Here is a 22,276-nt window from a genome sequence, read left to right on the forward strand (position 1 = left end):
TTCTCATTCAGACACTAAACCACATGCTAAACAGATTTGACCTGTCAGAGAAATATACATGCCAGGAGTTCAAAACAGCTGGTTCTGTTGTTTTACTTGTGATATCATGCTCTATGTAGCAGTGGAAGCACAGCATAGTCTGACATTTTGTGGCAGCGGTCAACAACACGATAAACTCTGTGTTGATATTATAGTATTTTAGGGGAGCATCTGAAAGGAGCCTTCCCAGCATGCTTTGTGACACTGTGTTTGTGAAGCAAAAGTTGTGTTTAATTGTGTTCTAAGTTACCTAAAAGTGGATTATTTTTCCGGAAGACAGTGTTGTGCTGTTTCATACCAGTTTTGTTTGACTATGATACTTAGTTTTATGATGGCAAACGATCCCATCACGAGTAAAAGTGTCCATCCAGTTAGTCACGTCTCTGTCTTTTTCTGTGTAGTGATATTTAGTGAAAAACTGTGGTGACCATTAAAGAGTCACTACCTTGTCAAAAGGAAAGTCTTTATTTATGAATTGCATGAACTAAACTATGCTACCCACAAAAGAGTGAAGTGACGTTGCTGTAGTTGGAAATCATTTGAATATGAGATGCATCCAAACATAGGTGGCCATTTTACGTTCTTTCTTTTTCATTATCTAATTGCCAGCAGCATTTATTTTCAATATTGCAGCATAACATGCTGAATAGACAGAAGAGAACTTAAGAAATATAACATTTAGCACTACACCATTTTAGAAATAAAATCTACAAGGAACTTTACTCAGCAAATGATGCTTTTAAAGTGTCAACTAACAGCCAATCCTGAGCAGCAGCAGTCTTGTTGAAACTTTAACAGAAATAATTCTGTGAATAATAAGTCAAATTTATGGTACCAAATCGTTGACCATACAACCTGGGAATGGACGGCCAGTAAAACAATGATTTTATGGGGCTATAATTTAACTGACTGTTACTGCGCAAGGCTGTAAAACTAATTACATGTAACATTATAAACTGAGTACAAACATAGCAAAGGGTAGGAAACAGAATCAGAATTTAGAATGAGGTGCAGCATTCATCTTATTCTAAATGGTATGTCTCTATGAATGATCCTAAATGTGATTGAAAGTCTTTTGTATCACTTTTATTACACAGTGATGTGTAGGAATAGTTCCTCTAAGTGGGGTTGACCCCCCAACACTCATTAGTAGGAAGTAGGAACTGAAACAAAATGGTACAAAGAAGATACCACAAAGATATTTTAACAAAAAAAAATGACAGGGGAAGCCCTGTTTAGATCATTCTGGTCTGGTGAAAAAAAACTTTAAAAAACCCAGATGTTTTCCCTATTTAAACATCCTGTTTCTGCTTCTCTGTAGCTTACCTCAGGTATGCATTTTTGCTCTAAAAAGACCAAATATGCAAAGTTTACAGTTGGTCTCAGTGTTTACTTAAGACATTAACAGATTGAAGCAAGCTGCCATTACAGACTGTTCATAAACATAAAAAGAGCAATGGAGACTGCACTGCCTCACAGTGGTTCTTGTATCTTTAAAAACACAAGTTTCAAGATTAATTTCACCTGGTACAGACCTTCCTGCATGTGAATCACTCTCATATCTTCACCAGTCTGCTGTGACGCAATGGAAGTTCTTTGGTTTTTAAAAAAAAACAACTAATTTGAAAACAAATTTAGACTGAGGGAAAGAAATGATAAAGCAAAACTAACTTCACAATATAAGAAGCTTTTTATCACTGTGAAGTGTTGCCAGAACATGTAATGTGTTGTGGATGTCTTTCCACACAAATTCAACTCATATATGGACTTTGGCTAAAATATGGACTTACTATCTCTCAGGCATTATAACATATATACAATTTCTGTTCCGTCACAGCCTACCTTTGGCCCATGCCTTACTTCCTTAAAGCATGTGAGCAGAACTAAACCTCCCTCCCACGGCTGTCTATAATTCTTCCCCTCTCTGTGTCTCACTCCCTGTGCATGCTTCCTCCTGACATTTCAGCTGTTGCTCTCAACAGGAAGCTATCTCAAAACAAAATTATCAGATGGAGAAAGAAAAAGAAACCAGTGCAATATTTAGTTAGTGTAAAATCTGATCATTTTCAAACTATTTGACCTCTAAGACGACCGCGTGGGAGTGTTGTTACTTGTCTGCATGTCAGAAGCTCTGAAGACACTGTTTGTCTGACCTGCCTTGCCTGAGTCCAAAGCAGCCGTGGAATGCGTCTAAAGATTTTTGCCACCTGGAGACCTTTCTTTGACAAACAAGACACCCCTCCTTAAAAAAACACAGGTGAGGTCATTATTTACTAAAGTTCTGTATGTGAAGTATTTTGCTCATGTTTGCCAGCAGAGCGTTTGCTCTTTGGTTTTTAAAGTGCATATTGTGAATTGAGTTTTATCTAACCTTGAGTGAGCTGTTACCGAGGGAAAAGTGATAATGCAAGCGGTGTTTTTCATGAATTATTAAAAGTAATTAGGTTGGAATGTTGAATTTCTGCACTGTTGAATATTTATTAGCTTTTCTCCCAGTGGTGGTCACCATAGAACATTTGAGAGTAGCACAACAGAAAGCTGGTTGACAAGAAGCAAAATTTATAGTTAGATTCAAGCTCACTACAGCAAGCTTTGAAACATATAATGAAAATATATTTCCACATGGCTAGAAGGAGCAAATGTGGCATTCAACATACCCCCTTGTTGAGAGAAAATAAATGTTTTTTTCTTTTAAAAGCTCATGGATGTCAGAAACATTCTACCAAAAAAACAGGCTCAAGTCAACTTATGTTATGGACAAACAGAATTGGCTCTGTTGAATGAAAAAGTGAATTGTCAGCTGTGTGATGATATAATGAACTAATGAACCAAAACGGTAACGCACAAGAACAGAAACTAACAGTAACCAAAAAAGTCAAAAGGGGAATACCAATGTGTGATTAGTCATAGCACCCAGACTTATGACTACACAGCCTGTGAGGGATTTTAGAAGCACATTCATATTTTCCAATAGCACTGTAGTACCAAATGCATGTCTGGTTTAAAAACGAATACATTAAATCAAACCTGCTTCAAACACAGCTGCACACACATGCACACATTTAAAGCCTGACATTATCATTCTCTAAAGATGGACTGACTGGATGGCTTCTCCATTATTGAGTTTTCCGGACGTTAATTGTGTTAGATGCTTCCTGACCCTATAAACACACACAGGTCTTAGCCAGATGGAGCCCAACACAGACAGGAAACAATTATCAAAGAATGTTACATAGAAGCAGTCTACAATTTGGGTTTTTTAATATCAGTTCATGATATTATATATTATCATTAATATTATTTTTCATAATCTGGTGACTGTTAGTGGTAATAGTGGTGAGTTTTGGCCTTCTTCTGCTATTTTAGGAATGGAAAGTTTCGCATAGGAAGTATCACATAAATATCTAGTATCTGTCTAATGAGTAGATGGGGATCGCACAGCAAATGCTCTTAAATTAGGGCTAGAGAATTAACTTAACTGTCAGTCTGTCTCTGGGAGGATTAATTAAAATCTTGCTCTGTCCCCACAGAATCACAAATTCTTATTGCACTGAAAATTTGCATATAAGTTACATTATGTAATGGTTACTGCCAAAGGCAAACACTAACTACTAGTTTGAGCTGATCTGTCCTGGTCTGCCACTCAGATTTAGATAATACGATATCAAGAGTGGGCTGCATGGTGGTGTGTTGATTAGCGCTGTCGCCTAACAGCAAGAGCGCTCGTGGTTTGAATCCCAGATGGGGGATGCATGTTCTCCACGTGTATGTGTGGGCTCTCTCTGGCTACTCCGGTTTCTCCCAGTTCCCAAAAAACATGCATGTTAGGTTAATTTGTGACTCTAAATTGATCCTAAGAGTACTAGGAGTGAATGGGAGTGTGGTTGGTCGTTTGTCTCTGTGTGGCCCTGGGATGGACTGGCAACCTGTTCAAAGTGTACCCTGCATCTCCCCCAATGAGAGCTGGGATAGGACCCAGCTCCCCTTCCACAACCCTGCATTGGAGTGGGTATAGAAAATTAATGGATGGTATCAAAAGAGGAAAAGTTATTTGATTTTGTAACAAAAAAGTGTTTTGATATAAAAAATATGAAGTAATCAGTTTTCTGGAGGTGAGAACACATCAAATGAATCTGAAAGGGACAATAGTTCCTTAATGTGCTCAGTTTCCATAGAACCAATATTTTTTACAAAAAGAAATGTAAAACAAGTTTTCTTTATGTGACTGCCTCACATTTGGTGAACATGATTGTATGTCTTGTGCTCACTGAACTACAAAATGGGATGGGACATAAAAAAAAAAAGATTAGCTGTACTAGGTATAGTAGGAGTGAGGTCACAACCCAGGTGTGCATAAAAAAAATGAAAGTCACTGTATTTTTTTTATTCATTTCTTTTGCAGGTAAATCTCTAACCAGGAAAGGGACTGAAAACATGACAATGAACAACAACACATCAGTCCCTAATTCAATGTGTGTTCGCATTGGAGAAAGTGCCTTCAGTGACTTCCTCATGTCTGTTTACATACTGGCTTTTATCTTTGGTTTGATCTTTAATGTACTGACTCTGTGCCCCATTATTCAACAAGTAAGGCAGCAAAATATTCTCGGCATCTTCCTGCTCAGCCTTTCCATATCTGACTTCCTTTTCATCTGCACCATGCCCCTTTGGATCAACTATTACCAAAATGACCACCACTGGAAGCTAGGTGTTGCATCCTGCAGTGTAGCTGGCTTTTTCTATTACTCCAACATGTATATCAGCATCTTCTTGCTCTGTTGTATATCTGTGGATCGTTGCCTGGTGGTCTGTTACCCACTGCACTTCAAGACCCACCGAACATCTCGCTATGCTTGGATCCAGTGTGCTGTTGTTTATATTGGAGTGGTAACAATGCACATCTTTGTGTTAATCCATGACAACCTCAAAGACGCCCATGATGACAAAAACAACAATGACCGCTGTTATGAGAATTACCCCATGGAGAAACCTGTGGCCCTGTTTAACCTGCTCAGAGTGGGCATCGGCTTCTTTCTTCCCCTGCTGGTGTTGGCAGTGAGCTACTGGAGGATACTGGCCACTGTGGGCCAAAGTCCTGGCCTGAGTGCCCAGGCTAAGAGGAAGGTCCGTCTGCTTTCTTTCGGAGTAATCGGTATCTTCTCAGTTTGCTTTGCTCCATATCACATTCTCTTGCTCATACGCTCACTTGTCTTCTACAATGCCAATGACACCTCAGCAGAAGGAAGTTACTGCAAGTTTGAACAAGCTATGCACTTCTATTTCTCAAGCACGCTGGCGATGTCCAGTCTGAACAGTGTGGTGGACCCTGTGTTGTATGTGTTGGTCACTAATGGACTAAAGGAGAAATTCAAACTGTGCTGTAGAAAGCGTAACCAGACATCAACAGAAGACTATGCTTTAACTAAATATAGCAGAGAAAAGCCTACTAAAAGTGACTTAATATAAAAAACAGGCTGTGTGTGAAAAACTGTGTTTGCATTGCATGTAAGCATATGATTATGCATGTAGCCTTTTATAAGTGTTCAGCATCAATTTTTGATTTTTAAAATCCATCCTGTCAACATCCCTTTTTGTATAAACAACTTGAAATCCATTGAGAGCCCATGCTGTGAATTTGTCTGTTCATTTTCTCTCTCTCTTTTTTTGCACAGAGTGGAGGAGGGGGCTGAATAATATACGTATCTCAGAGCTGTGCACTTAGATTGTAACGCTGTGGTTCCACAGACCTCTCCATTTGGAACCACTTTTGGTTTATTGTTGGACTGCTTGAACTGAAGAGTTCTCTTGTTTTCCATCTATTAAAAAAAAAGGTATGACCCCCATACAACTAAATATGCATTTATTCAAAAGCAGGTGGGTTGTGCCTAAATTTGCATCACTGTATAATGGGAGACAAAATACAGCAGTGGTTTGAACAAGTGATTTGGTTTTAGATTGTCTAAATTATGGTTAGAATATGTAAGGAATACTTTTGTAGCTGGCATTTAAAACATATGCAGAGTTAGGGGTAAAACATGTTAAGCCCGTACACCAAAGTACTTGGTCATAAAGGTAATCATAAATTCAGCACAGCTGTGTGCTTCATATTTGTCAAGTGACTGAGGAGAATAATCTAGAGGCCTTGGTATGAGTTCTAGTGTGATGGAGACATAATTTTATTCCCAGTGAGAAAAGATTCAAAATTCTGTGATTTTGGTGCACAATTGAAAAAATATGAAAAAAAAAATAGAAGGCATCCCATCATTATAAACAGTAATGTTGTCCTAATTTGTTAAGTTACTTTCCTAAAATAAGACTATCAAAGTGATTTGAAAAATGCTTTTTCATTAAAATGCAAGCCCATCATCTTCCTGAAAAGATTTACTGGAATTGCTGTTACAAGAAAGATGCTTTTACTTTTCTTTTATCGAGATTAACGTCCTGGGGGGGAAAAAATGGGAGCTTGAATAAGATTAAACGGGTAAGGAAAATAAATTAAATTAATGCATGGGAAAGAAATGGCATTGTAAACTTTAGCAAATTTGAAAAGTGATGCAGGCTTTTGGCATGATGTTGTAAAGATTTATCTTTCCATGTACTTGTAAATAGTGGAGTTAAGTGTTTGGTTTATGTACCTGTGCTTAGTGTCCTGTTCATGTTCAATGTATTAGAATGTTTGAATTTCATTGTAGTTTTGAAGGTACCACAGTCAGTGTGGAAGTAAGGGGTGGGAAAAGACTTTGCTCCCTCTTTAATGCTATAGAGGACTAATACAGCGACTGTGGAAAAAACATCTGTCTGCATATGTGTATGAGAGAGCACTCTTTCTGTAGATTAGGCATGAGATGAATGAGTGCTGTTTATCTTGGTCTTTTGGCATCTGTAAATAAAATATATTGTGATACATGTGTGTTACTTTCAGGAACGATGGAGGAAGGTAGGACCCAGATGCAGTCTTCAAAATTTAATAAAGGTTTATTTCTAGAAGGCAAAAAGGCAAAAACAGAAAGCGCGGCTGAGTCGGATTATCCTAAATACTTAACGGTAGCAAAACAAGACTGTGGATAAACAACAAGACTATGATAAACAAGACTATGGATTTAACTTGACTGTGGTTAGCAAGACGATGATTAAATAAACTATGAAACTGTGAGGCAAAACCAGACTTAGCATTTCGTGACTGTGGCATGAAGGGTAAGTGAGGATTCTGCAAAGACTGGGACTGAACCTGGAAAGTAAATACTGCGGGGAAGTGATTGGTGATGATGTGCAGCTGTGGAACAGAAAACAGGTGACTAGAGTCAAACTAAGTGGCAGGGGAAAAACATGACAAGAGCCTGAAACATGAAGAACCTGAAAACAAGAATATTAAAACATAAACCGTGACAGTTACAGCCTTACTAGCCTTTGTTTACACGAGACAGTGGCTGCTGCTAGATGTAAGTCAGACTGCAAATGCCCAAGCAAAATGCAATACTAATTAACACCCACAAAATCTGCAGTGAAGAGATTGAAGAGACTGTCTATAGCTGCACAGTGATGTGGAGCTTAGAGCTGTCACCTCACAGTAGGAAGGTTTCTTGTTTGAATCTCAGCTGTGGTCTTCTCTGTGGAGTGTACATGCGCCCTCTGCACATGCTCTGGTTCCCCCCAGATTTCTCACACTCACGAAAACGGTCAAATGGGGATTTTGAATTGATCTTAAGAGCGCGTTAGAGCAGCATGATTGTTTGTGTCTTTGTGGGCCCTGTAATGGACTGGTGTCCATTAACCTCTAACCTAACTCCCCAAATGTGAAGAAAATCTTCTCAACCAGACTTAGTTTTCTCTAAGGTGAGCGTGCCGACACCAAACTTATGTAGTCTCCCCTCCTCATTTTAGTCCTCCTTAATTTCTGCTTAACATATTAAAATCCAACTAAACAAAAATTCTTATGCTGTGCTGCAGAGTATTTAGGTCCCAAAATAAAAATGAGGCACCATACATATTGAGGAGAGCTAAGATGTTGTAAGGCTTCCTCAGTTTAAAATATAACACTGACTCTCTGACCTATGACCAGTATTTGCCACATGTCTGTTCATAGCCACAGGAGGGATGCACCACCCTCCACTGATGATCCACAGTGAATTCATCTGTAGGAGGTTTGTACAGGAACCTCCAGTACCTCTGGGAGATGACTCAGGTGCCAACACACCAGACCTCGACTCACAGACGCTGGCCAGTGACACACAATAAAGATATTTTAGACTTGAATAAAGATACCTTGAGACTTGAAAGAAAGAAGAGTCCCACCTTCCTCTTGATCCTGCACTGCAGAATAGATAATGGTGGAAATTCAAGCCAAACAATTGGGTAATCTTTCAATGAAATTTTTCTCTAAATGTCTAAGTGAAAAGACTGGGACGACTGCCAGTCACCACCTCCAGCAATATATTTGGGAAGGGCAGAGATTTAATTCTAGTCTCTTCTTTCCATTTCTCAGCTGATCTCAGGTCCAAACGTTTCGTCAATCGACCCCTCATGAAGACTCTTTGCTCACTAGCAGAACTGAGCATTCTGCTCCATATGAGCAGGTTATGAAAATCAAGTTCCTCTCCAACAGTACCGTAAATCTGCAAGCAGTCTCTCTATATATTGAAAACGGTTTTCCTCATGTGAAGGAGTGACTGATAAAAGCGGTAACACTGACATAACAACAACAACAGTCAAATTGAGGAGAAAGAGGTGTTTGTCATAGACAGAACCTTTCAGCCTATGAAGCAGCACAGTTGCTGTCTCAGTTCATCCCAGTATAGTTTACATACAAAAAAAATCGCAGTCTGTGTAAAATACCAACATTCTATTCTGACAACTGTGCTGAGATTATTTGCCAAGAGAAAGAAAGGTACAGATAGGAGAAAAAAGTTGAAGGTCTTGTAAGGCTCACAATGAGCGTTGTTCCTCCGTCTTTCTGTTGTTTCCCCAAAATACTCTTAAAAGTGTAAGCCTGAGGCAAAGCGGTAAAGCACAACCTGAAAAGAAATGCAGTTCATGTTTGCAAATGTTAAAACGCTGTCAAGTTTGAAGAAAATAAAATTGCAGTCAATCATCCGGGAGCATTAGGTAGAAGATATTACAAATCCATTTTCTCCAGACTCAGCTTTTAATGGGCCAACTCAGGCGGTTACTGAACTCCTTGAAAATCAATACAGTATGGTTTCATTGATTAGCTGTTATGACTCATAGCTCAAGGTTGGTCTTAAATGCAATGTACAGACAGGCTATTCTTGGACTCTTTTAGTACCCAGGCACATATTGTGAGACAAACAATTATTTTTTTAAAATTTCTTCTCCCACAATGGACAATCACTACTCACTTTATACTTCTTGATTTTATTACCATTGGATTGCTACTCTCCTGCCACTGATGTTATTGTGTCATTTAAACTAAACAGCAAGTATTGATATTCAGACTCAATTTATTAGAGAACCAAAATGCTCTATAATTGTGTAATGATAATTAATCAACAATACAAATAGAATAATTATACATTTTCTCTTATGATATAGATCGCGACTCTCACTGGTAAAGTACAACATTTTGTTCCAAAGTAAATGTTTACACATTTATACTATAAGCTTTTTGAGTTTGTATTCATTGCAAATTAGGTCTTTAGTGCTATCTATTAATTTTGGTATTTGTCATTTGTAGAATTGTGTTCTCTAAAAATAAGCAGTGCTTGCAGTGTTTACTAAGTAGCATTATGATATTGGAAATGTATGACTGAAAGAGTCTAAAAGTCAAAGTGTTATTTCAAGCAACATAGGGCTTCGTAAGCTTAAGAGATTGAAGGTTTCTAAACGGACACTGAGTGGAGCACTAAGTTGCTCTGCTGAAACTGGATCAGTTGTATCTAAATAGCCACAACATCAGAAGATCAATACATTAAAGGTCTGTGGTACTCACAACCTCTTCAGCGATGCTGTTGAAAATGAGCTAACTAAAGCAAACACACAAAGCTATCGAGAGAAAGTCGTAGTAGCGCAGACTTGTGTTCTCCAGTGTTTTCCAGCCAGTAGTTTAGAATGATTATTTGACATTTCACAATAGATTACTGTAAAAGACAAATGTTCTTTATTGAGTCAATGTTAGATTACGTTGATGTAACAGAAAACAATATGAAAGAGCAGCACTAGAACAACACTGAGGCATGTTGATGACAGTGTTGAAGTCAGTATCCTATTTGACACAACACTTGTGCCTGATGAGGAAGGCACCCCAGCGCCTTTACTTCCTCAGGAGATTGAGACGCGACAGACTTGGGAGCTCAGTCCTGTCATCGTTCTACAAATGTGTGGTGGAGAGCGTCCTCTGTTCCTGCATCACTGCTCTGCGGTAGAGAAGAAGGCACTGCGGAGGGTGGTGAAAGCTGTGAGTACCACAGACTACCACCCCCCCCCCCCCCCCCCCCCCACACACACACACACACACAGGAAAAGTAAATTAATTTCATCAAATTCAAAGTACTGGGTCCTGAATGACAGATAAGTATTGCTCCACCACTGCACACTCCTTTCTTTCTTTTTTCTCCTGTCACAGCTGATTTAAAAACTCAATTTGGGACATTTTTTTTAGATTACATTTCTATGAACTGTGATATTTTTTGTCCATTTATATGAAAAACAAGAGAAAGTCATGTCAAAGGATGCAAATCAACGATGGCAGCTCCTCCATTAAAGCTGATAAAGAGTGGCTTGATTAAAAAAAAAAAGGGAAAATTATACACACAGATTGTTGTGTTTTGCTCAAACAATCTGACTGTTGAGTTTTACAGTCATTGGCACCCACTTGCTAAAAATGAAGATGAAATGAAGCACTTTAAATCTGTAGGTCATGCCTCAGTAGAATCCTTGGGCGTTCATTTTATAATTATTGGTAGCCAACTTTGACCAATTCCAGTGCTAAATCATCCCCCTATTTCCTTCATTGCCAAAGTTATACCAGGTCATTCCATCCATTTGCACGAGATTGTTTGTTGTTGTTTGAGCTTTGGAAAAATAGCTGTTGCATCTGAACATAAATCAGTATGAGAACAACTGGTAGAAGTTCTCCATCTTAACAATGATTTGCTCTTGTTCACACGTACTTTCATTCATCTCAGGGTTCTGTTAATGATGTGTAGTAAGTGTTCATGTATAGAAAAATAACAACAGAAAATAAGTTCCCAGTTTTAATTGGCAGACAAGAAAGAAATCATTCAGAACTGATCACGACACTTTCTACATCTGTTTTTTTTTTTTTTTGTGAACCAATGAACTTGCAAATCTATGCGAGACATGTGCTTAAATAGAACTGACATTCTCAAAAACCCAAGAAAAAGGCACAAAGACACCAGAAGCTAACAATATCTGTTTGCCAAAGTTAGACATTTAGCCTATTATCGAAAGTCACTGCATTGATTATCCCACAGCAATACTTCATTTCCTGTCCTTGTGGTAATTGTATGATCCAGTTTACCCAAAAAATTACACAGGCTATGTTTTTGATATGACTTTTTCCATATGAACACCTTTTTAGGTAATTCAGGGTGACAATTTGCCGCATCTAAGTTTAAGAAAGATGAAATTATTTGCCAGTATCCACACACATTCGTGCTAGTGTTAACAAGCTTGTACCCATGCATTGTTATATTTGAATTTGAAGCTGGGGAGGTGATGCATAACTTATCCAAACAACAGCGGATACTGTGAAAAGGCTTTGGGGTTAAATTGAATTGGCAATCAGGGCTCTATTAACAAGATGTCTGTCCACTTAGTGTTTAGGCATTATCTGCTTGTCACCGCTGACTATGAAAGGCAGAGAGATAATACAGACATTTTACACCCACAGTGTAATAATTTGCCTTTGATTATGCTGCATGAGATGTTTGTCCATTACCCACTTTGCAGTTTTGGAGCCGATTACTTCCTAAACTGTCATCATTTAAAAAAAAAAAAATTATTTTTTTTTTTTAGATATGACTGGTTGAAGCTAGACGGTGATAAGTGTCATCCCATTGCGTAGTACTATTTGAAAGAGCCTTTTCTTTACTATTCAGTGCTACACAACTTTACAAATGGTTCCGTGTAAAGCATCTGGAACATTAGGTTATGAGGCATTGGGGCATTGGGGGAAACTGGACACAAAATTCACCTTTAAAACAATGACATATCCTCTACAGATTAAAACTATAAATCTCTCACAGCGAGCACCTGGACCAAAATAAAACAACTAGAGCTGAATCCTTTTGTAAGGTTCACTTAGAGAGAAAATAAATGAGGAGATAATCCAGCTGCTGGGAAACAGACAGCAGAGTTTTCAGAATGTTAAAAACTGACAGCTGGCTTCAGCAGCATTGGCTGGGCAGCTGGAGAGGCACTAAAGCTGGGCTGGGTATTTTGCTCATCTAGCAGGGGCACATAAATAGTATTTATGGTTTGATTATGTCTGTTGATGGGCATTCAGACCAATTATTGTATGTAATGTTTATTTTCAATCCTTTTTCTAATTTTATAGTGAGCAGCAGAAAAAAATCATGGTCCTTTTTTTATATATATATAATAAGCAACACTGAAAGCTATTACTGAACATTAATTCTGGTTACATGTAAATTTGACCATAGTAGCCAGTTCACTGGTGTGTCTAAAACTTATCTGATATACAAGCTTTGAAAGCATTAATCATTTGATGGGAACTTAAGCACAGAGATTCTTATGAGCGACTGCATTGTCCATGCTCTGAATATTAAGTTGACCATTGTCTCAGTCTTATTTTCCAGACAGATCCAAAGTACTGTCTGTGTTTGTTAGGGAACATCTTTATAAATATGGCACTGATTAGAATTTAAATGATTGGGTCAGAAGGTATCATAAAAGCTTCATTATTCATCTTTCACCTCTGTCAACACTGATGTTTTTGACCCATGCCCCCATAAGCAGTGATTAATTTATCTATATACACAAATTCAATCCTACATTTCCATAAATTTCCATGTGTACACATGTGATTGTGGTGCTGCTGTGAATCATAATGTCTAAGAAACACACTACTATCTAAGAATAGCATATGGTAACAAAAAAATAAGCCATTTATTGAGTATTTCAACAAAATTAATGAAATGTAGATTCAATTTAATGTAAATGAGATGTAGTTGACTTTAAAAATCACTGTGAAATACAGACTTTTATCATAGGCAAAATAAAACAATCAAATGTCTCTTTCACATTTCTTCCCTAACCCTGTAATCCTTGGGGAGTGAGTGAGTTCCTTATTCAGTAAAGTGTCTGAAGTTATGTGTTTACAGCAAGTATTGCCAAGTCTTTCAACCAGTGTAACCATCCCAGGTCTAAACCGCCACCATGTGTCTTTTACACTGTCGCTCAGCCTCAGGGCTAGTTTATGCTTCTGCTGTTTTTGTTTTTTTTTAAGCTGCAGAATTTGCTTAATGCCAATGCCAGCAGGTCTGCATTCCAAGAACAACAGCAGGATCCAAATGGGTGACTTAATCTTTCCTCTGCTTCATCATCATACGTCACATTATACAACCCTGTCTGGATCTGCTTCTTCACTTGTTTTTGAGGCTAATAAGCCATATTTAGCTCTAGATCTGGTGAGGGTCAGTAAAGGACCAAATGTCTTGAAATCACAAAATGCTGGAAAGGCATGGAGAAAAATAGTTTAAAAGAGCGTTGAGCAGAATTGTTGTATTCTCCTTCATCTCCATAATTAACACTGGTGTTCAGATGGAAATGCTGGTTTGTGGGTAAAGATGTGCTCTGCTTCTCAGGTATTGCTATAGAATTTGTTCCCAAAAAATCAGCTCCTGGATGTCGCTCCCTCCACCATTCCCCTCTGGCGGTTGCGGCAAGGACAGAAGTAGCCTTTCAGGTGCAAGCGCACCTTACTGTGCAGCGAGGCATAGATGAATGGGTTGTAACACGCAGAGCTCATTGCGACTAAATGACAGCAGACTTGTAAGACATTTATATAACGCTTCCCTATTATGAGGAAATCCGGGTCCAGATCCAGTAACAGGTTCAGCACCTACAGGGCAAAATAAAAACAATTAGACTTTACCCCAGCTGTGGTTTATTGTCTTTGCTTTGCTTCAAAGGGCGATTTAGGCTATGAAATGTAGACGTCACTGAGCCTATTTTTCCAAATTGGCAATATGCAAGTGGTAATTTATGAAATTTTATCATCTTATGTTAACAAATGCAATACTTGTGCCAACACGAAGTCTTTCAACAGCCTCGGAAGATTAAAACAAATGCCTGCAATTTGCATGCAACATGCAAATGAGATTCAACCACCATTCGTGACACATTCGTCACATGCAAGCTATGCATGCAAAAACATTTGTTCTCTGCAAATGCAGCACACTGTCAACTTCATCCTCTCCTTCAATCAATATGATGATGACAGCCTAATCCTTTTGCCTCCTTCATGGCTCACTGAGGAAATAATGTTGGTTTTAGAGACACAATTACTTGATGATGGGTCTCCTTGTTAAATGATGCCAGAAATCGAATTGTTTCACAGGCAGTAAAAGATTTGCTTCATGTCATTTCACTACTATCGAGTTCACGATTTGCTGGTAGATTGTAATAGCAGAATGAAGAAGTTTCCCTCAACATCTACCTTAAATTCAACTGAAGAGTTGAGATAAACAGTAAAATGCAAACATAGTTTGGCTTGAATTAACTTGTACTTTGATTTTAATTTTGTCTTACAATCACCTGGAGAGGCAGCCAACAGAGAGCAAAGGCCAGGACTGAGGCCACCAGCAGAGAGAAGGTCTTCCTCCTCCTTTGACTCCAGCGTTGCTGACTGCTGGATAGTTCCCCGGGTACTGAATAGCGTTTGAGGCTGACGGTGATGGCACAGTAGGATATGCTGACAGACAGCAGTGGGATCATATAGGTGGTTGTGAGAATGAAGCAGGAATAAAGCAACCGTAGATTGCCACTATTCGGCCAGAATTCCTCACACACCACTAGGTCAATGCCGTTGGGCCGCAGGTCCAGGTAGCGTGTGTAGAAAGACGGAGGTGCAGCCAGGACCAAAGATAAAAGCCAGACACCAAGAGTCACTGCACCACAACTCCACAGAGAGATTCTCCTCCGTACTGGGTGAGCTGAAACAAGAAAAAAGAAACATAAGTTACGGTGTGAAGGAAACACTTATCTTTTTTCAAATGCACCCTGAACAACTCATCATCATCACACTGAGTCAGATTTGTAAATTATTAGTCTGAACTATGACCTCCATCAATACCCATTGGATGCTATTTTCAAATTATTGCAGATTTCAACATACATCAAAGAATACATTTCAATGAACATACAATAATTTTAAGTCTTTTACCTACAACAGTGTAGCGGTCCACAGCAATGGCAGTGAGTGAGAGCACTGAGGCAAACACTGTGGCACATTGCAGCAAGGGGACTAAGTGGCAGAGTGGTCTTCCAAAAGCCCAGCCATGGCTGTCGAAGGCATACGACACAGTCAGTGGAACACAACTCAAACACATTAGCAGGTCGCCGGCTGCTAAATTACCAATGAAAAAGTTGGTGGCATTGTGGAGTTTCTTGTCAGCCAAGATGCAAGCCAGCAGGAATGAGTTTCCAACTCCGGCAACAATGACTACGACGGAGTAGAGAGGCAGGAAAAGAGGTCTGAATCGCAGAAGAAGCTCCATGCCTACAAACATGTCTAAGGGGTCACTGTGGTTGAGTCCTTGGACTTTACTGCCTTCTTCTCCTCCTGTTTCATGGCTGGTGTTAGCACTCGTGGTCAAGTTGTCACCTGTGAAAATCTCCATGCCCCTGCTGGTAAACGAAATGAATCCACAAGTACTGGAACCAAAAAGTAAGTAAGCAGAAATAGTTTCTGTGTGGATCACATAAGATCTGAGAGAGAAAGAGAAAGATGAAATGGTTTAGAGTAGGTTTTAAATGGAGAGCAATCAAATTCCCTATTACTGCAATTCTACAGCAACTTACTGAGACTTTTGTTTCAAAGCATAGATAAAAACAGACTCACCAGACAGCCAAAAATCTCCAAAACAACAAATAAGTGTTTCTTTTAAAGTTTCCTGAAAAGCCAAGTGAAAGTGCAATAGCAACAGATTCATTGGCAAGAGTGACCAAGCTTACGTACTCTTTTGACGTGAAAATCTTCCACATTTTTTAACTTGGGGAAATGTAAACAGCTATTTTCATTTCAATGTTTTTCCTGTCTATTGAATTCAGAAAAAGTGGGGCCTCCAAATATAATGAGGAACAAGAAGTACACCCTATTGTACTTAAAATGTTTTTTATAATAGGATTTAAGAGATCATTAGCTCTTCAACATAGATACAACCTCAGATTGTATATATCAAAAATATGTTTTTGCATCTGTGCTTTATAAATCACCTCTCACATAGCTACGTCTCTCTTCTACTAAATCTTTTGGTTGTATGGACCATTGGAGTAAGTGAATATATCAAGATGGCATGCTGTTACTGTTCAAAACACATTCTAAAATGCTCCTGACTGCGATGGATATTGGATTTACATTAACTCCTGTATTTTATCTTTTGGCTCTTAGCTATGTGGGATCAGCTTCACTTTCACAGGAATTTCACAGATTCATAACTTCTCCATGCTAAACTGGGTCTTCTGTGATACTTCATATAATATACATAACTAAACTGTCATGGGAAGAGGGGAATTTTTCCTTTTAACTTTTTGTGTGTGTAGAGAAAATTAACTTTGGTAATTGCGTTTCTTGAGGAAGGTTTGAAAGGCTTTTTGTGACATGTCCATGGAGCTATTTCATGTGATGGAATTTTTTTGTGTGTCCCAGGGCCTGGTGATGTATCATGCGTTTAAACATTATATTCACTCAGGGCTTTTCCTTCAACTCGCTGCCAAATTCCATTTCTGGCTGATGCTCAGTGCAGCTGTTAGATCCACAGTGCGCACAGACATGAAAATGTCATGAAGAGGGGAAATCAGTTAAATTCTATTTGGTATTGTTTGCATTAATATCAAAGATAGGATTAGTCATTTTCCCATAATTTGAAATGAAAGTGATACTAGTGTCTGGTAAAAGCAATTACAATCAATTTACTGTGCAACAGTGAACACAGACATGTCCAGATATCATAAGCTCAGAGAGCTGATTTCAATAACATTTGGCAAGATATCTGAGGTGGATTTAGAGATCTTTATATGTTAAAAATAACAAATTCTTTCAGCTGCATTTAGATTTTTCTGAGCAAAATGAGATTTCAAATCATATTTCTGATATACTTACATCGTGGTACAATTTGAATTAGTTTTGATCTTATTTGGCTCTGTATTTATTGGCATTTTTATTTACCACATGCAGGACACATTCTCATCTAGCACAGAGCTGAGGTGGCTGCTCCCCATCACCACGTGGCCTTTAAGTTTTGGCTGGTAATAAAAGAGCAAACAGCTGCACTGGCTATAAAGTAAATCGCTGCATACACTTCAGATGTCAGTGAAGCTCTTTCATTAAAGTCTACTTCTCTCTTATTTGGAATCAAAATGTTGACCTTTATCCATATAACAGTGTTTCCATTCTATATATTTATTACTATTTGCTGTTAGATAGATTTGTTGTTTTTCCCGCAAGATATTTGAGTCAAAAAGCAGTTTGAGTGCAATTGAAAATATACATTAAATGAAAGGTTAATCAAGATACTGCACTTCTGCCCACCCTTAGAAGTGAAGTGCAATAGGCAAGTTTCATCATCTCCAAGGAGCTGTTCCACAATAAAAGTGCAGAAATTGTGAGATGATACAATAGTATGGACCAGTTCTCACTTCATATGATGATAATTTGTATTCATATAGTTATTGATATCCAATCCTTGCTTTGTATTTATTAATATTCAAACCTAAACATGTATTTTTAAGTCTAAAGCTAATGTGCAATGGAGAAAGATTACAATTTGCAAAGGAAAACATAGACATGCAATGCTTTTGAAGCCCATATCAGTTTTAGTTACAGATTTTGAGCATGCGCCACTTTCACAGATCACTCATCTTAACTTCACTCATCTTATCTTATCTTATCTTAGCTCAACTGCTACATTTTGCATTCTTGACCAACCCAGCTAATACACTTTCTGGTGTAAGGCAGAGTTGTGCAGGCAGATGAATTTGTACAGATTATTAGGAAAGATTATTATTATTTTGCAGCCACAGTCTGATACTGATGCCATCCCACCATCAGTGTGCAACTTGTAGCCCGTCAGACTAACTCCAAATTCTGTATCCTTTAAAAGCTGATTATTTCCTGCTGACGCTAAACAGATTCATAATGCACTGACTTGGCCTACTGCATGGAGAACTAACTTTACTGTGCATCAAATGTCTTTCTTCTCAAGTATTCCCGTAGCCATTGTAAATACCTGCAATACAGCATGTCATATGATTTACCCACCCTAGAACAATATTTATCTTATGAATGCCCATGTATTAATGTCATGAGTTGGAGAACTGAAAAGAAGAAATAACTGGAGCTGAGTAGTCTACAGTTGGGTCTTAGTGAGTTATTGCACTTTTATTTCCTTTATAATGTTTGAGGTGTCACTTTAGAGGAGCTTTCGAAGGGTTAAAAAAGCTTTACATTTCAAAACTATCACAGAGGTGAAGAGCGATTTTGTGTTTTGCATCATTCAGTTCCTACTAGTTTCTACACGTCCAATATCCCTGTTTACCCAGGATACCAGGTACAAAGTATTTTTGTACACTGTGCCTGCCAGCCAGCCAGGGAGCAGCATTTATACAGGAACAAAAGCAAAGTGTCAGCCTTCTTCTGTGCTTTGAAAGAGGGAACGTTTAGAGAGATGGTTTGTTTTAGGTTGTTTTTTCCTCAGTAACGTTCAGCAACACTAGCCCAAATATTTATGAGTCTATACTTTTACTATTTAGTCTGAAAGGTTAGTCGATGAAGTGTGATAGTGTTATTTGTTTTGAATGTGGTTGCAGTTTCCCTGATCAAGCTCTCCTGGTGGAATCTTGATATCTGGCAGCTCATTGCAGTTATTTTTGATAATACATGTTACATAATCAGTCTTTCAAACACAGATGAGCTCACATCTTAAAGGAGATGAAGCAGATATAATCTTTCTAACAACTATACATCAAATGACTTTTTTCAGGCATGAGAAAGTTGATAAAAGGAGACCAGTGAAGTCCAACTGTAGTTGGATCAAGTGAGCTAATTTCAGCTAATCAGGGGGTGTAAATTCACAAAGGTCAGTTTGGTAATTTTGCATTTAATCAAGATCAACAATTCTTGGCAGTCTGCTGTCATCTCATGTTCTTGATTTTTGTAGAGTGGTAGAAGTCACTAATTTGTTCATAGGCTATGAAATGATGTAGCTAACATGCTGTTGGCTCCCGAGTCATTAAGGATTAAAGAAACTGAACATCAGTGGGGCATTTCAGCCCCGTATGTTAGACCAATTGAGGACCTTTACAGTTACAAAGTAACAAACAAAACCTGAAGAAAGCATGTTTTAAGACAACAATGCCCACATCCAATGTAATTGAGTCATGTTGAATTCTGTTTTGTTTTTTTTTAGCTTAACAAATTGTAATGATCCCAATTAGATGAGACTGAACACCACTTACAATGCTAAGATTGCTCTGTCTACACATATAATTACTCTTACAAACGTCATAAAGTCTGGGTTGAGAAAGGTGACAGCTTAGTTTCTTCACAGCAAGAATATATAATTAAGTAAGCTGATAAAATCTTTAGCAGATGGATCTACTTGAATGACTTGATGTGTACTGTAGCAGCACGTCCGACTCTTAGCATCACTCTCCTTTTAGGAGCTGCTTGACTCAGTGGCAGACTGCACTATGTCTTCAATTCCTAATTTGTTATGCCCATGTCCATATTCCACAGCAGGAGCATGCTTCTTGATCCCATCTGGTCTCACAAGCATCTACCTTATCTGACAGTTTCGAAGAAACCCACCCTTGCCTAGTAACGCTGTTGCCATGGCCTTTGTGGAAATCATCCAGACCCTACAGTTAATTTGTGAATCGTGATGAGAATTGAGCACCCTCAAAATGCAAAACAGGAAGGACGACTCCAATAAATGCTCTCTCATCTTGTTTAGTCTGCCTTATATAATTTCACATTTTTGTTCTCTAACTCCACTGACATTTCCTAAGATGAGCACTTCGTATGAATTTCCTATGTCCATCATTCTGTGCCTGCTGGGGCATCCAGACAAGCTGGAGGCAGAGAAGGGGCAAATGTGAAACACAAATGAGGACAAAGGGGATTCTAAACAGTTCTGATGAGACAACTTAATTGGTTCCTAATTGTCTGAAATGGGAAGGTCTGGCAGACTCTGGATCATTGGCATTCAGAAAGTAGGATTATTTCAGTGCTAATACTCATGTGGTAGTCCCTGTTTATTTGAATAACAGATATTTGTCTCTCTAAATTGCAATGCAATGCCCACAATGTTTGAATGTTTATTGTGAATGTATGTGTTTTAATAGTTTAAACTATATAGTGACAAGAGGTGCCTTAAAGTCAGTAATTGAACTTTCTCAATGCTGCTCAACTGTGTCTCCTGGTCTGCAGGGCTGATGATCAACTGCTGGCTAAATGCTATTATCGCCTGCTGACCATTTCATTACCAGAGCTGAAAGCCTCTCTAATAGTATTGGCTCTGTCAAGCAACAACTTAACACTTATGGCTTTAAGGTTAGCCACGTTAAGCTGACCTTCCATTTAACAGAATTAATAGGTCCCAAAACGTTTTGTCCACTAATGAACATGTTTGTTTGGCTTGAAACTTGTCATTCATGCAATACCTAACAGTTTAAAAAAATAATAATTATACATATACATATATACAGTACAGGAGGAGCACCACAACTATATCTAGATGTGTGTATATCTAGATATAGCTGTGGTGCTCCTCAGGTTTCAACCAATAAACTTCACAAGGACCCAAAAGAGAAATAAACACACAAAATGGCTAAAATGGTTGGCTAAAATGGTTGGCAGCTTAATATCGATATATTTACATCTATATCTATATCTACATCTATATCTATATATTTATTGCATGGATGTGAGCTGACAACATACAGAGTATCAAACTACCCTAAATTCCATACAACATAAGAACAAAATATATTGTGTAAGTCAACAAAACAGAAAAATGCTGCAATTTCTCACTAATGCTTTCGTTTCACTAAAGCTCCTTTATTGCAAGACCACCTTCAAAGATAACAGATGCAGCTAATTAGCCTTCCTGAATCAGGCCAAATTACACTGCTGTTCTTAGGTGTAATTAAACAATATCAGACTGTGGTAATCTTCTGCTGCATATGGTGTTTAATGCTTTATTTTATCCAGGACCAAGATATTTCTTTAATAATTCTATTTGTGAATCAGCAACTTGACACAGTCATTTTTTAGCAAATAAAACCTGTTCACAGGCAGATATGCAAACTATGTACCCCAGAAAATAATTATTTTTTCATTTTAACCAAAAAGAAGAAATCATTTATGTATTTCATTAATCAGCAGATAAAGTATCTTACCTGTGCAAATTACAGAAAATTCCTTGTGTGTTTCTTCTTCACTTCAGGAAATGGGGTTACTTTTCTTTTTCTAGTTATTTGTCTCCCTTCCTTTACTTACAGAGCTTAAATTTCGAAATGCTTCCCTGCAGCTTAGATGATGCAGGGAAGATTCCACAAAGATGTTGGGCGTCAGGCAAGGAGATGGTGTTTCTCATTCAGTGCTGAGTGAAAATGACAGAGAAAGGGAGAGGGAAGGGACCCACATTTCCTCTCTCCCTCAAGTCCGTACAAAATGTTCACCCTCCCACATTTTCTCCTTTATTGTGTCTGCATCCACACACATCCACACTTCACAGATACACAAAAACAGCAACAGCAACCTGTTATTTAGCTTCATGTTGAGAAAAACCTAATCTTTTTGGTGTATTTGAAAGCCTTGAGCGCCTGCAGATATTCCCACACCTGTAGAGTACCGGGGAAAAAAACTGGTCATTCGTGTGATAAAAGGATCGGATAAAAGGACCGGATCATAATCATCGCTGTGTCATTTCCAGGATATGGAAGAAGGTTCACTGTACAGTTACTACCGCTGAAAAAGCAGAAATCATACATGCAAATGCATACTAAAATGAGA

At 38.3% G+C, this 22,276-nt stretch overlaps 2 protein-coding genes across 2 annotated transcripts; one reads left to right on the forward strand and one right to left on the reverse strand.

The window, feature by feature from the left end:
* The first annotated feature begins 1,973 nt into the window (after window positions 1–1,973).
* gpr184 (G protein-coupled receptor 184) lies at window positions 1,974–6,311 on the forward strand. The gene is made up of 2 exons (XM_072392438.1): window positions 1,974–2,296; window positions 4,442–6,311. The coding sequence occupies exon 2, from the start codon at window positions 4,474–4,476 to the stop codon at window positions 5,503–5,505; it is 1,032 nt and encodes a 343-aa protein (XP_072248539.1). The 5' UTR covers window positions 1,974–2,296; window positions 4,442–4,473; the 3' UTR covers window positions 5,506–6,311.
* Window positions 6,312–13,386: 7,075 nt separating this feature from the next.
* Window positions 13,387–15,881, reverse strand: LOC140313742 (prolactin-releasing peptide receptor). The gene is made up of 3 exons (XM_072391729.1): window positions 15,425–15,881; window positions 14,797–15,194; window positions 13,387–14,101 (listed from the first exon to the last, which is right to left on the reverse strand). Exons 1-3 carry the CDS (start codon window positions 15,879–15,881, stop codon window positions 13,874–13,876), a joined length of 1,083 nt encoding a protein of 360 aa, XP_072247830.1. The 3' UTR covers window positions 13,387–13,873.
* Between the last annotated feature and the right edge of the window lie 6,395 nt (window positions 15,882–22,276).

The sequence above is a fragment of the Leuresthes tenuis genome, unplaced genomic scaffold (genome assembly GCF_036924035.1).
Source record: "Leuresthes tenuis unplaced genomic scaffold, fLeuTen1.0.hap1 SCAF_9, whole genome shotgun sequence".
Lineage (NCBI taxonomy): Eukaryota > Metazoa > Chordata > Actinopteri > Atheriniformes > Atherinopsidae > Leuresthes > Leuresthes tenuis.